Raw genomic sequence first — 14,648 nt, forward strand, 5'->3', positions numbered from 1 at the left:
AATCGTTTACAATCAAACTTACAAAAAGACTACCTACCTACCTACCTACCTAGTCCCTTGACCTCCAGGTCGTTGGGGGGACAAGGTAGACAAAAAGGCACTCATCAGAAAGAGACATGACTGGGGTCAAGGTTGCAGAACACTGTTTCTTTTTTTCGGCAATATGGAAGTCCGGGTATAAAGTAGCGTTGCAAGGTCAGGCCGAATGATGTATCAAGGTTAAATAAAGGTTAAAAAAAAAAGGTAGTCCGAAGAAAAAGAAAAGCGGCACAGATTCTCCTGTGTACAACAACGAGCCGGAAGCTGTGCTGAATGGTAGAGGAATAATGAAGGGTTTATGACCGGCCTGTTCAGGCGGGAAGGGAAGCAGTGTCCCATTCTTCGCTCTGGCATTGACCGAACGAAGCTGATGTTAGTATTTTTATATAATGTGCAAAAGCACCTGTTTTGATAAAATTATAATTGTTTGATAAGCTAGTCTTCTTATTGTTCATGTTACGGTAATTTGGACTCTTTGTGTCACCTAGATATTTTTATTGCGGTTTTGTCGCTGCTTTATATTTTCTCCTAATCTCCAGACAAAGAAGGAAAGCTCTGAAGTGTATATCTAAAAGAATGCAATATCATAATATCATAAATTACAGGTGATTAAACATTTCAATCAGTCAGTGTGTCTCAACATATGTTTGTAAAACAAAGTGACTTGAATAACTTGTCTATTCAACTGATTGCATAGACACCATGTTGCCATGGCGACCATACCCACAACTCCGACTAATAAGACAACGTTGTAAGTCCATCCACATAAATCCACATGTAATAAAGAAATATAAGGTCGAGGTTTACATAACCAGCATTTCATCATTCCAAATATAACAGTCCACCCACCGAAAATCGTGAAGATTTGTCAACTTCTTAATTTAGTCTCTTCCAAAGTCTGAAACATAATTAACCACCATAGTTCCAAAAAGTTAACTTCAGTTTCTGTAAAACCTCAAATACTGCATTTATTAACCATCTTTGCATTCCTTTTGATGATCTTCGTCATTTTTAATCCCTTTAGTGACATTGAAATTTGTGTATTTTCACATATACCTGGCTCGTTTTTTTTTCTTCAGATACTTTTCAACGGTCTCTTCGGCCATAAAATTCAGTACCAGAGTGAATGAGATTCAACTTTCTTGTCAAAGTAAACATAACCAACGTAATCTTAACCTTTGATGGTTGCAGAATGACAAATTGCAGCATGTTCACCAGGATTCTACTATAATTATCATTGTCATAATGGGTTGTTGTACACCACTTTTTCAACTTTTACACACACGCACACACACATTACATACATAAATGGAGAAGCACTCATACACACAGACTCGTCCGTACACGTACATAACGTTAACGTTAAACATACATACCAATTGCAACAAAACACCTAATCTAAGTTCTCAATATGATGTATGAATAAAAAAAGAGGAAACCGAACATACTACCTACGTTTGTATTTTCCTTTCAAGCTATGTATTCATCAATGGCTTTATAAGAACAAAAGTTCTCAAATACTAGCAATGTATGTTTTCTTTCTCTTTCAATTTACCTAGTTCATAATGGTTTAAAAAACGTAACTTAAACTCTTCCGTTTTACAGCAAAAGCGTTAAATCAAATGTGATCTAAAATATGTTTGACCTTCTTCTGAATATGTATACAAAACAGTATAAAGTATGGTCCCTTTTTATGACTAATATATGCCATTATCACTAGATTTAAGCTGGCACCGGAAATACATAATGTACCAACAAAACACTCATCATGAGAACACACTAGTTTGCTCTCTCTCTCCCTATATATATATATATATATATATACATACAAGTAACAACAATTATCCATTAACCATTATTGAATGACGCAAATATCCTATTTTTCTCGCGTAAGCCCGTAACCTGAGCATACATTTGCTATGGATTGTTATATTCTATAAAAGTAAACTGACAATTTTAATGGCAAGTAAATTTTGTGTAACATATGAGCAGCGCTTTTAGTGTGAAGCCAACTTCAGAATCACTAATTGGTTAAGACCTGCTACAACAACAACCGGAAATTGGTTGCAACAGGATCAACTGACTGACCTAACGTTAACATGCAATCTAAAGGCTCTGCCTCATGACCAAGATGAGGCACAGTACTACAGAGGTCATGTTCATCCACAGGCTGAGACAATTCTGTCTCAGGAAGGAGGGCTGACCACTCCGGGAATCCCTGTCCCTGACGCCACATTCATAGTTGGCCGTGAGAGAGTAGTTCGTGTAGGCAGAACCTGAAAAAGAACAGAGGCACGACTTCACCATCAATCTCACAAACATTACTTGTTTGAATCTTTTTTATTCATGAGATGCTCAAATCCGCCAGCAGGTCGCTTTTCATTGAGGTCATGAAGGAGGTAAGGGTCAGATAAATATAACTTAGATACAGATTACATTCACTCACTCATTCACTCACTCACTTGCTCACGGCCCATAACCTCAGTGGTCGTAGGAACTCCACAACATCCGGTAGCAGTTGTACTAATAAATCGATCAACCTATATCACTACACATACATGGTACAACATATACAGTGGTGCAAGAAGCTCAGTGTTCATAACCCGTGTCCTTTTGTTTTGGTCATCACAACTACCAATGTAAACTAAAAGTTGGGTGTGTAGGTTGTCAGAACCTTTTGACGTAGTATATAATGGCTGTGTTTAAGCAATCTCCAAGCAGATCCTACGGTGCCATAAGATAGTATCAAAGCTGGCCAAGGAGTATAGACGGCCAAAGGGAGTCAAACGGGCACCGGGTCGCATACACACTCCTAGGCGGGCTTCACTCCTCTGCCAGCTTTTGGTACTATCTTCTGCTACCATAGGATCTGCTTGGAGGTATTCAAGAAGAGTCACCAAAATTATGAATTAGAGAAAGGATCCTTCCCTATTTTAATAAGTTGAACAAACAAATCATTTTTCAAGTTTTTGTTTATTTACCGATGACGGTTTCTACTGATGTGTCATGGCAGGGCTTCACTGTGTTCAGGACTGCCGTGACGCATTTCAGGAACATCTCGTACTCGCTATATTATGGGAAGAGAGAGGAACAACCAAATTTACTTCTTACGGCAACTTTGTGTCTTCAATAATGTATTCTCTGATGGAATCACTGATAAGGATATAGAAGTGCCCACGAGTGAGTTAGATACAGAAGACAGACCCCTCACTTCTGGGGAGTTGAGGACAGAGGCAGGTCAATGCCTTATGTTAGTAATAGCTTTTGGTTGATTAAGAGAGTTGGAAACATACTTCAAGAATCCGGCTCCTAAAAATACTAAAAAAAAAGTCATTGAACTTTGTCACTAAAACGGCTTTAGTAAAGTTGACGGCCGGACGACTGCTTTTTTAAGATCGATAACACTGCTGTACAATAGAGGGTGCCGATGTCTATGTCATGTTTTCGTTCGGATTTCGGTCGCGGTTTGGACTAAAACAAGGGAATCTTCTTCACCAACACAGATTGTAATTTAATGAAAGTACTGGCTTACCCATAATGCATTATGATGTTTTTTTTTCAGTTTAACTTTCTGAAATGACTATTCTGTTTACCACTAGCTAGCTTGCAAAAATGGAAACATGGGTGACGCCAAGAGAATAAAGACTTATTTTTAAGAGGCAAATGAAAACACAGAAAGCTATTGATGAGTGATTATCGCAGTTTTAGGGCAATAAAGTTTTTGCAATGTTACTGACCTGCAAAAGATCTCCTCTGCCACGTCGTCGCTCATGTTGTTGGTGTAGTTGACATAGACAGTCTCCATGGTGCTGACACAGCCCCCTATCACAGTCTGGTTCTGCCGTGTGAGGGACTGCAGACAGTACCTGCTGCGGTTACGCAGGGCCATGTCTGTCACTGCAAACAATTGAAAAAAAAGGAAACAACCAGCATAAACCATCATACACAACAAAGATTTTACATTAGCGCTATATCTGACTGTTTTGATTCACTGCTATTTCTTTCTTTTTTTCAGGTTATAATTATAGGTCAGCTTATAGATGAACGAAAACACAAAAGTTTTGCGACGCCATATGTCTAAATTATCCGACATTTTGGTAGAATCTTGAGGCATGCGCTTGTCTACATTTTCAAAACATCACAATAAAACATTTATTGATAAAGTAATCGCTTTTGGCAACAATACAGTAACGAGCATCATTTCTTATTTCTTCCCTATTATGAATGTATGCGCACATATTTTGAGCGTATACGACAATAAGATAAATGTTGGCGTGAAGCCTCTTATTAAATATATCCTTCTTATACATCATAATTATTTTCATTTCAACATAATACAGTAATGTCGACTGTATATATGCACCAGGTGATTATACAATCTTTATTACATTTAGAAAATCAACGGAAATGTGCTTACAACAGAATGGGTCTCTGTCGTTGGTGTTGAGGTACAGGGATCCCCTGCCGCCATGTTTGTCCGCGTGGAAACCCATCACAGAACAGCTGCCACCGCAATCACTACATTCTCCCGCCGCGTACTCATCCCAACTGTACAAAAATGTGGACATTTGTGTTAAATGCGCCGATGTAGGTGTGACATCCAGTTAATAAGTTACGCCAAATAAGTTGTTTCTTAAGCAACTGGATATAATTTTGGAAACGGTCAGACGCTTCTGATAGCATCCACTATCTTTAGTTAGTGACACTGAAGAGATTTGATAGAAGCTGGTAACAGCTCTACTTACATCAAGATACTTTATTCAAACATACGACGCAGTAGGCAGAGATGTATGAAGGGACTCAACCAGTTGTGTAAGTGATTCATTTTGAAAATTGCGTCAACATGTAATTGAATGCCAAACATTCGTAAGCACCTCACGTTGCTGAATTGCAAATGGAACGCTAGGTATTTCTCAGCGATTCTCTATACCTAGTATAGAGGTAAACGTTGAAGAAAGGACAACGTGCTTAGATTTAAACAGGGTTCGCAATTGCTTAGTGATTGTACGCATTTTAAGTCGACAATCTTAGACCATGAGCAAAAATCAACTATCAAAAATGTATAGTCAGAAAATAGAGTCCTGTCTTACCCACCTTGAGCAGGGGTAGGCCGTGAACTGACACTGGGAGTTGATGGACTCAGTAAACAGTTCAATGGCTCTGGAGTGGCTGCAGCTTAAGGCGTTCTTAGCCGCTGTAACAACAGGGTGATTTAGAGTTAGGAAACGTGAACCTCTCATTATGTGTGTGTGTGTGTGTGTGTGTTTGTTTGTTTGTGTGTGTGTGTGCGTGTGTGTGTGTGTGTGTGAGAGAGTGAGGGGAGGGGGTGCGTGTATGTGTGTTCACAGTATTTATAGTTTCTGCATAGAAATAAGTTTGATACTTTTCCCATTGTGTGTGCACAGTGTATACATATTGTATTCATCAGTCTTTAATTTTCTTTGACTAATAAAAAGAATTATCCATGGAGGAGAAATAAAAGTTACTATACAGTTCGACAAGAGAAGTTCTGACTAACTTTTTTAACTCTCGAAAGTAGACTCTCGCGACGTCTCGCGATCGCGAGGTCGAACCAAATATGGAAACCTGGGCGTAAACAATCACCGCTTGCGGTCCTGTCAATCACCATGATTGACGGCGACAAAGGAGCGCGTCTAGGATATACAGGATGCGCTCTGATTTAGAGCGTTTTTGTAATAGAAGCACATATGGGATGCAGCCCTATCCCAGATGTGCTTCTATCCAAAAAGCGCTCTTGGGATGGAGTATATCTGGGATAGTCACCGTCTGTGATGACTCCAATGTCAATATTGGAGGTGATACTCCCCGTGCCACATCCGGGCTGTCGCGCACCGCCTTCTGGGTAAAAGTCGACGTCGCCCACCGGCTGGTCAAGCCCGAAGCCTGCCGGGAACGAAACAGCACGAAATATATAAAATAACACATTGTTATTTTGATATGATATTATTTCATATCAATGTAAATATTAACGTTGGAATGATACTCGATAACATAGTTCAAACTATTTCAGCCAAATACATGGAATCGTTGCCGATGTATATGTTGAAAACACTAGAAAGGCCAACATTTGCTTGAGAGCAAATGCAGCATATTTCAGCCATCTCCCTCCCCATGCAACAACAGACTATTCCAAAATCACCCATGTGCAAGAATCAAACACTTTTGTTTAAAAGTCACTTCCACTAATGACACTTAAGTACACCCAAAAATGAATCTTACAAAATTCCTATTGCAAGAATGGACTCTTCCAGTGCACCCCATGTGAATTTGCACAATAGACCAGTCCAGAAATACTCTCACTGAAAACATGGTCAAGGTTGAACTAAGCAAAAAAGGCATGAAAAGGTAAAATAGACCAGTCCAAAAACACTTCCACTAAAAATAGAATATTGAATTATCACCTTTCTAAAACTAAATTTGAAAACATCCCCATGCAAGAATGGACTCTTTTTGCGATGCCCCTATGTAAAGTGGTGCAGTCCAAAAATACATCCGCTAAAATTGGACTTGGACGGAATCACCAAAGTCCCAAAAATGGATTTTAAAAATCCCCCCATGTAAGGATCGACTCTTCCAGCACAACCTATGTTAAATTGCAAAGTTGACCAGTCAAAAAATAACCACACTGAAACACTTTGACATATCAAAACACCAAAGTCCATAAACAAATTTTTACAAAATGCCCCCCTCCATGCAAGAATGGACTCTTCCAGTACACCCAATGTAAAATTGCAAAATAGTCCAGTTCAAAAATACTCCCATTGAGAGACATTATATAATCAACAGTCCAAAGATGAATTAAAAAAAATATGTACCCCCTCCGTGCCAGAATGGACTCATCCAGATAACACCGGGCTCACTGATTGCCTGCCAATCCCCTTCGGGATGTTGACTCAGGCTACGTGATTGGTTGCCTCTTTAATCAAGTTACTAGTATATATAGACATGTGCACATGCTGTCTTCAGGTGGGAGAGGTCAACGACCTTGAGGTTGTTGACCCTCTGGCCAGTGGAGAATTACTAAAAAAGTACCAAAATATATCATTTTGAAGTGGTTCATGCCAGAAATTATAAATGGGTCATTTGAATGAATATCTAGTGCACCTATTTACCAAAATGTAGGTCATTTGGTTACAAGACCAGGGAACAGGAGCCAAAAGCGTACGTTTTTGGTCAAACAATGGCCAAAAAATTCCAAAATTAAGCATTTTGTTGTACCGTATGCCAAAGGTGTCAATGAATTCATGTGCGCATATGTAGACGGGACTCCTCTACCAAATTTCAGGTCATTTGGTTGTAAAATGGGGGTATAGGAGCCAAAAAATGTCATTTCTGGGGCAAAAAATGGCAAAAAATGCCAAAATTAAGCATTTTGCTGTACCATATGCCAAAATTGTTTTTTGAATTTTGTGGGCATATGATCAAGGCACCTCTGTACCAAATTTTAGGTCATTCGGCTGTAACACCAGGGAACAGTGGGGCAAAATGTACATAAAAATTGCAAAAAACATGAATAAAATCATTTTAAAGGAAGATATGAAAAAAATGAGAAAAACACCTGGGTATTGACCCACTCTACCCTTGTGCCAAATTTCAAGTCATTCGGTCCAGGAACGACGGAGTTGAATCAATTTGAAGATTTGACAGGAGAAAGAAAGAAACATTACGAATACAATATATTTCACCATACCTATGGTATGGCTGAAATATAAATATGCACATCGCAGTGAATGATATAAATAATATGAGGATTTCTTTGGTTCTTATTCTTTTAAGCATTACGTTGTATAAGGGAAGGATGCAATACGAACAAACATTTGTATAAACTCACCTAGCGTGAGAATACTGGAGCCGTCAGTGTGGATGATGTCCACGAACGTTGCATCACCAGGGTCTATCCTCACCAGCGGGTCCGTGTGCTCAAAGTAAGGCTCCGCGGGATCCAAACCTAGTGGGAATTTAGTTTAACAAGTAGATGACTAAAGGATGTAAACAACAGTGTGCGAAAATTGTCCACGGAAGCATAGTTTACCGGTTCACAACTCAAACTAGCTACATCGTTTTGTGCCCGACCAACTTATGCTTTAGTCACATATTTTGCACCGTGCCCATAGAGAAGGTTTATAATTGTAAATATGTTTATTGCAAATTCTTGCCCGAGGGCTAATTGCAGGCACAAACAACATGTAAAATAAGGAAAATACAAAGGTGCTAGGAACTACATTCTATGACTATATGCTATGCTTGTGTACATTATACTGGTTTTGTTGGGTTAGACCTCTTCTCTTTATGCAGTGGAAGACGAATTTACCCACATCTTTTATAATGTGCGGGTTCTTTGATTTTAATAGTAGGGTTGATTTTTTATTGTCAGGAATAGTTGGAAAGTAAGCGTGTATTTTGGATACACTCATAGATAGTTGGTTTCTTATATCATCATAAAAATAACAATTAGTGATAAAATGACTTTCGTCTTCCACAGCATTTGAGGGGCAATATTTACAGATCCTCTCAGACACCGACAGGGCCCCGTAGCTTCAAAGTTGTCCCGGTGGGTAATTCTCGGTGTGCTCACGACTAGCTTAGGCCTACGTTACAAAGTTTATGCCAATAAAGATGCACTAGACATGCTGTTGAATTTTTGTTCGTTTTCTGTTTTTTGTTGTCTTTGATATCGTAGTTTTCGTTCCCCAAAACTGCCCGCCCGGGCCCCTTTGTGGAAAGTTGCCTTGCGGAGTTTATCTGGTCTCGCCAAAAAGTAACACAAAAACAGTCGTTGAACTTTCAGGCAGAATCCCGTTTCCAATTGTGACAAAACCATAAGTAACTAACTAGCCAAGAAGTTTTAACTTTCACGGATTTCCTATTCATTCATTTCCGTTTGCAATGTTGGAAAAGACCTGAAATTGTACATAGAATATTTCACAGAAGTATGTGTTACATGAAGTTACCTGAGATCCTACCGAGACTGCCCAGTCCATGCCCCACGTACCCCGCGGTATGGGCGCCCAGACTGTGTCCGATTATGTGCATCTGTGTCCAGTCCGCCCCGGTCTGCAGATCATAGGAAAATTATTCCTTTTTTTTATTGATTCAGGCAACATGTTTTCATTCATTGAAGTTATCGCCGACATAACATTCGTTTGTTCGTATTCAAGATGTTTCGGACTAAAATGATATTTTACATTGCTTTCTGCTTTTTAAACTATTTGGCATGAGATAGAATAGAATGAAATGAAATGAAATAGAGCAGAATAGAATAGAATGGAATGGAATGGAATGGAATAGAAGAGAAGATAACAGAATGTTACCCTGTTGTTGAGGTAGCGGATGAGTCTCTCCGTCTCGGCGGCCACGACCCGTGTGTTAGCGGCCGCCTGTGTGTATGGAGGGGTGGCTCCGTTCTTCCAGTCGACAACGATCACGTTATAGTCGCCCTGAAAAGCAAGAAGGTAACGTCAAAATTTGCCTTCCTTGCAAATGTCTCTGGCAGGGATCATCAATGTAAACTAGCAACAGATTATGTGTCTTTTTGCCGATATCGATGCAAGTGCGGGCATTACTGATGTTCGCCTGCACTAGTCCTGCCCTGCGCACATTGTTTTAAACATACATACATATTCATACTTGATTTCAACAAGTTGAAGCATTCAGAAAGTTAACATTGTCTTATTTAGATTATTTATGGCATACACACTGATGCATGTATGTTAATCCCGAAGTAATTGCTACTGAAACATAAACAGTAACATATTTCAATATATATGATGTAAATTATAGATCTTAGAAATATAGATCACTACAACATTGCCAGATAAATTTTTCAACTTACATATACTGACTCAAAAACGGCCTTTCCAAATCTTACCATCGTTATTTTTTCCTCACCTCCTTCAGAAGTTCGTCTGTCAAGTTGTAGATCCACGCTTTGTTCCCATCATTCCGAAATCCGTGTATGATGATTTTCGTCTTTCTCCCTCCGTCAAAGGTGGAATTTTCCAGAAGATCGTCCCTTCCGGCCTGCAGTGTCTGTCTCTCCCCTGCTGTCGAGTTATCTCTGGTGAAGAGTCCGAAAGATGTACCCACGTCCGTTGGACTTTGTGGCAGGAGCGACAGGGGGCGCTGTACACTAAAGAAAGGCGGAGTATTGGAGAAGCAGCCAAGGTCGTCGTAACATACCTCAAGGACACCTGAAAAATGTCAAAATGTCAGTTAATTTACGTTTACAGACAATAAGCTACGGATTTTTTTACTAGATACCCTACTTGATATCGTCGCTAATGTGAGTCATAGTTTAACATTACCTTGAGCGGCCACAGTTGCAGTCGATACCATAGTTATCAGCACCGTCCACTTCCAGAACCCGGATGTACACGGACCCGTCATGGTGACGGCGTACACAACCTAAGTACAAACAAGTAAAGCAACTAATTAGTTACTTAAGCAACTTAGTCAGTGGCACTTGTTTTAAACAAGGCGTTATACCCTAACTATGGAGTGATATGTAAAGGAGCTGAAGACAATTTAAGTAGTGCAGTGGGAAAAGAATGTATGAAAAGGCCATTGACAAACAAAGTTCATGTACATAAGTCGATCATAGCTACCATTTTTGAGTACAGGATATGATGTTTTATTTGCATTGTTGGAAGGGCCGGATCCCAAGTGTTGGAATGTTCGATACGGAAACCACCTTTCCTGTCTACGGTGGAATTGTGCATTCTCTCATATAACTGTTTGTTTCTATGTACAACTTGACACTAAGGGCCCTACCTGAACACTATCACTGATAGTAAAAAATAAAGATACTAGTGTGGACTAGTACAAAATATGACCTACTACAGCACATCCATTTCAAAATAACTCAGCATTTATACTATACATTTTAATAGACGACACCTTGGATTACAACTGATGAAAAATTGAGTAAGGAACAAAAATCACCTTGGTGTTTTTAGCAGCTCAAATGCAGCGAAATCTAAATCTGAGCACAAGTGCATGAATATATCTTAGCGCTCTATGATTTTGCATCGTTAAATTGACCAACCACGAGAATTTATCAGTCTCAATTAATTAGAGAAAACGATCAGAAAATAAATAACGTACATCTTATTTGCCAAACCGGCCCTTGCTAATATATGTACTCAGCAAATGAATTTGTTAATGATCTCATCAAAAGGTACACATTACCATTTCTCACAAGTTCCACTAGATGACATAATATAAAACGGATCAAAACACTTCACAGTCTAAAACGTGACCTTTTGACCCGTGTTTTACGCTGCCGCCATATTGTTATGTACCCGATTAACCACAACAGTGTCGTACCCTGAAATCTTAAACTTTAGCTATACCAAAAAGGGTTAAAACCGTGTAAATTTTAAAATATTTCGCGCTACTCAAGAGAAACAGCTAAAAAATATACAAATAGGCTAAGCAACGGTTCAACTTGGAATAGGTTTCAAGACTTTTTGAGTAAGTTCAGAGGTTACTCTCCAAGCAGAGGTTAGGCTCTGGCTATTTTTAACGCTTTTTTAGTCGTTTTCATCGGGCTTTCTATTTTGTATTTTCTCTTGCTGTGACCGGCCACAAAATAGAAAGCCCGATAAAAACGACTAAAAAAGCGTTAAAAAACAGCCGGAGCCTAACCTCTGCTTGGAGAGTACAGAAGTTTGAATTGTTCCCTAAATATGACTTTTTTTTCTATTTCTAGCTTAAGAAAGGATTCCAAACGCGTCAGGTATTACAAGACAGAATGAAATGCATGTGGTACTTACAAGTATGTTTTGTTGTTGACGCAGTCGGCTCTGTCACATAGGTGGCTACTCTCCAACTGTACAGACGAGCTTGGTGTTTAGCATATCAACGTATCAACACACATATATATAGCAGCCTATTGATAGCGCAAACGTCACCCAATCGTCTATTGTAGTAATAATTTGTCCAATCACAACCGTCAGATTCAGAAATATATCGTTACACCCACTGATCACGCCACACCACGGCTTTGTCACACCACCGCTCATTATTAACGAAAGGAATTGACTGTTTTGACGGGCTTCATATTGATGGTGTCCGGACCCTTCCGGGGTCCGGACCCGATATTTATTAAATTTAGACAGGAGGAGGGCAAGTTACCCTAGGTCCCAAAAAAATAGGAGTTCAAGGACCCTCTATGAATACACATACGCACACAGATATACACTTACGCACACACACACACACACACACACACACACACACACACACACACAAAGACACACGCACACACATACAGACACAAGCATAGACACACACAGGGACAGAGAAAGAGATACGCACACACTCATACACACACACAAACACACACACACACTTACAGACACACACACACACACAAACATACACTTACACACACACACACACACGCACACACACAAACGCACACGCACACACACGAACACACATACCCAAAGACATACGCACACACAACAAACAAACAAACACTGCATCCAGTGACCATTCACAAACACTGGTATAACACAAGGGGTAACACTGCGTGCCATTATAGTCGCATCTCTAACATCTATTATCATAATACCGGTACGTTTACGACGATTTCTCTAGCCATACTGATTTGACAAATTGTCAACGCATCATTTTCTCCAGTTACATGTTGCTGTTATAGCTTACCCTTGTCACTTCTTCTGTGTAACTTTTCTGCCACTCTTGTTTTGCTAAAAGCGTAATATCGTAATTGTAACACGCCGCGGAATTACACGGCGAACGGGCGCGTGGTTGGGAGGGGGTACAAAATACCGGCCGGAAGAAACTCGGCACAATTAACTGTCGCTATGTACCTTAGTTTATACATCCTCCATGTTCCTTCATTTTCTGTTAGTAAATGCATAAAACATAAACCTGCATGAGCATGCAAAATGTCATGAGAAAACGGACGTATACTGTCAAGAATTTTCATTTAACTTTTGTCTGTCACAACCGCTGTGACGTAACACTTTACTGCTAGCGTAGATATAAAAAATGGCGGGAAAATGGCTGCGTACGTTCAATTTTGCCCATTCAGTCGTAGATCCGGGCTATTATGCAACGGTTCTTCACACTTTTACATGAGTTGTAGGTCACCAACAGAAATCCAAGATTGCTGTTGAATCATGTTCGTCTTGTGCCGTGAGCATGTGTAATTATGATCTACAAATCTGGCAATGAATGTTACGGTGTGTTCGTCCCACGACGAGCTGCCTGTCCCGATAAAGATACTGAAAACTTTTCGCCTTGTTGTCTTCGAATGCATTGTAATCGATGCTTTGTAAGTGATGCATTGGACACCTGGATGTCTGAACTGTGCATACCTCAGAAATAACTATTGTTGCATGTGTAGATCTCTTTAAATTGCATTATTTTTTATCGGCCGGTATAAGTCTTATGGCCGGTATTATGCCAATGCACGTTACATCAAATGAGCTTTTGTCAACGTACTTTACCTAAGTGCTGTTCTCATTCAAAACTCAAGTCTCCTTTACAAGGAAGGTTATTTATGCCCCTTCCCACAAAACAAGGAAAATCACTGTAGTAAGCTCGAGGCGGAGATAACACATTAAGGTAGTGGTGACTGACAGAACAAGCATTAAAATACTTTCAAACAAAGGAGAACATTTCAAAAAGCCGAGATCTTCGGCTGTCGTAACAAGAAAAAAACTATTATGACAAGTCATGATATAGAGTGAAGTTCAGTTCAGTGAAAGAGTTAAAGAAGTCTTTTCAAATCTACAAAGGGACGGTGATTTGATTTTACGTCTCATTATGTGCCATGTGGCTTCGTGATAGACAATACCTTTCAACTTTCAATTCAAGCTCACTGACTCAGAAACAATGTCTAATTACCGGTGTCAAGGGTTAACCATTCTCAGCTGCCATTTGTGTATGAACGATTTAGTGGACTTTTTTGACGTTTTATGACGCTTTGGATCCTAAATATTTTAATATCATTCGTAATACGTCTGCATTGTTTCAAGCTCTTGATACTTCTTCTCACTAATTAACTTAATAACATACTATGAATATTTTGGGCACTAATTACAAGCAATGGCCTCTAGGATGCACCTGGAGGGACCGTCTCAAAATATCTTTTATTTTCTAAAATGTATTTATTTCGCTTGCCAATTCTTTTCTTAACATATTGATGACAGCTATGTTGACACCACAAGTACATAGACGTTTCTATAATACTCTCGTAACTAATAAAAAAATTCAATTCCAACATATAATTTCATTGTCTATACCATTACATACGCATTACGATAAGAACACACAGTGAACTTTATCCGTGTGATATCTATCCCCAACCTTGTTACAAGTGGCTTGAAACCTCCCATTGTTATCCATGACAACAGATAGCCGAAGGCTTGATAGATGTCCGTCTATTTTGGTGACACTCCTCTAGGCTATTCATGATTACCGGACCAAGTGTTACCAGCGTACGTCACTTGTTTCAGGTGGAAGATTGCGCAACATTAGAGTCAAACAGCAAAACGTGCGTTCGTTGTAATCTCCAACCAGATCCACGGTGCGTAATGTAACGTTATAGTATCAAG

The 14,648-nt window shown here is 39.5% G+C and overlaps 2 protein-coding genes across 2 annotated transcripts; both read right to left on the reverse strand.

Moving 5' to 3' along the window:
- Window positions 1-1,390: 1,390 nt before the first annotated feature.
- Window positions 1,391-3,930, reverse strand: LOC118408393. The gene is made up of 3 exons (XM_035809163.1): window positions 3,777-3,930; window positions 3,021-3,106; window positions 1,391-2,315 (listed from the first exon to the last, which is right to left on the reverse strand). Exons 1-3 carry the CDS (start codon window positions 3,926-3,928, stop codon window positions 2,146-2,148), a joined length of 408 nt encoding a protein of 135 aa, XP_035665056.1. The 5' UTR covers window positions 3,929-3,930; the 3' UTR covers window positions 1,391-2,145.
- Window positions 3,931-4,243: 313 nt separating this feature from the next.
- LOC118408390 (pancreatic triacylglycerol lipase-like) lies at window positions 4,244-10,351 on the reverse strand. The gene is made up of 9 exons (XM_035809159.1): window positions 10,339-10,351; window positions 9,949-10,250; window positions 9,372-9,497; window positions 9,012-9,114; window positions 7,892-8,008; window positions 5,824-5,943; window positions 5,134-5,233; window positions 4,457-4,587; window positions 4,244-4,254 (listed from the first exon to the last, which is right to left on the reverse strand). Exons 1-9 carry the CDS (start codon window positions 10,349-10,351, stop codon window positions 4,244-4,246), a joined length of 1,023 nt encoding a protein of 340 aa, XP_035665052.1.
- Between the last annotated feature and the right edge of the window lie 4,297 nt (window positions 10,352-14,648).

This window comes from Branchiostoma floridae, unplaced genomic scaffold, assembly GCF_000003815.2.
Source record: "Branchiostoma floridae strain S238N-H82 unplaced genomic scaffold, Bfl_VNyyK Sc7u5tJ_1581, whole genome shotgun sequence".
In the NCBI taxonomy this organism is placed as follows: domain Eukaryota; kingdom Metazoa; phylum Chordata; class Leptocardii; order Amphioxiformes; family Branchiostomatidae; genus Branchiostoma; species Branchiostoma floridae.

What these genes read in the sequence shown, in the direction of transcription:
- LOC118408390 (XM_035809159.1), bottom strand. An exon ending in CAGTCTCGGTAGGATCTCAG is followed by an intron (nt 8,009 to 9,011) that starts GTAACTTCATGT and finishes AATTCCCACTAG; the next exon opens with GTTTGGATCCCGCGGAGCCT. An exon ending in CTCCAGTATTCTCACGCTAG is followed by an intron (nt 5,944 to 7,891) that starts GTGAGTTTATAC and finishes CGTTCCCGGCAG; the next exon opens with GCTTCGGGCTTGACCAGCCG.
- LOC118408393 (XM_035809163.1), bottom strand. Translation starts at nt 3,928, where the DNA reads ATGGCCCTGCGTAACCGCAGCAGGTACTGTCTGCAGTCCCTCACACGG. An exon ending in GCAGAGGAGATCTTTTGCAG is followed by an intron (nt 3,107 to 3,776) that starts GTCAGTAACATT and finishes CCCATAATATAG; the next exon opens with CGAGTACGAGATGTTCCTGA. An exon ending in ATCAGTAGAAACCGTCATCG is followed by an intron (nt 2,316 to 3,020) that starts GTAAATAAACAA and finishes GTTCTTTTTCAG; the next exon opens with GTTCTGCCTACACGAACTAC.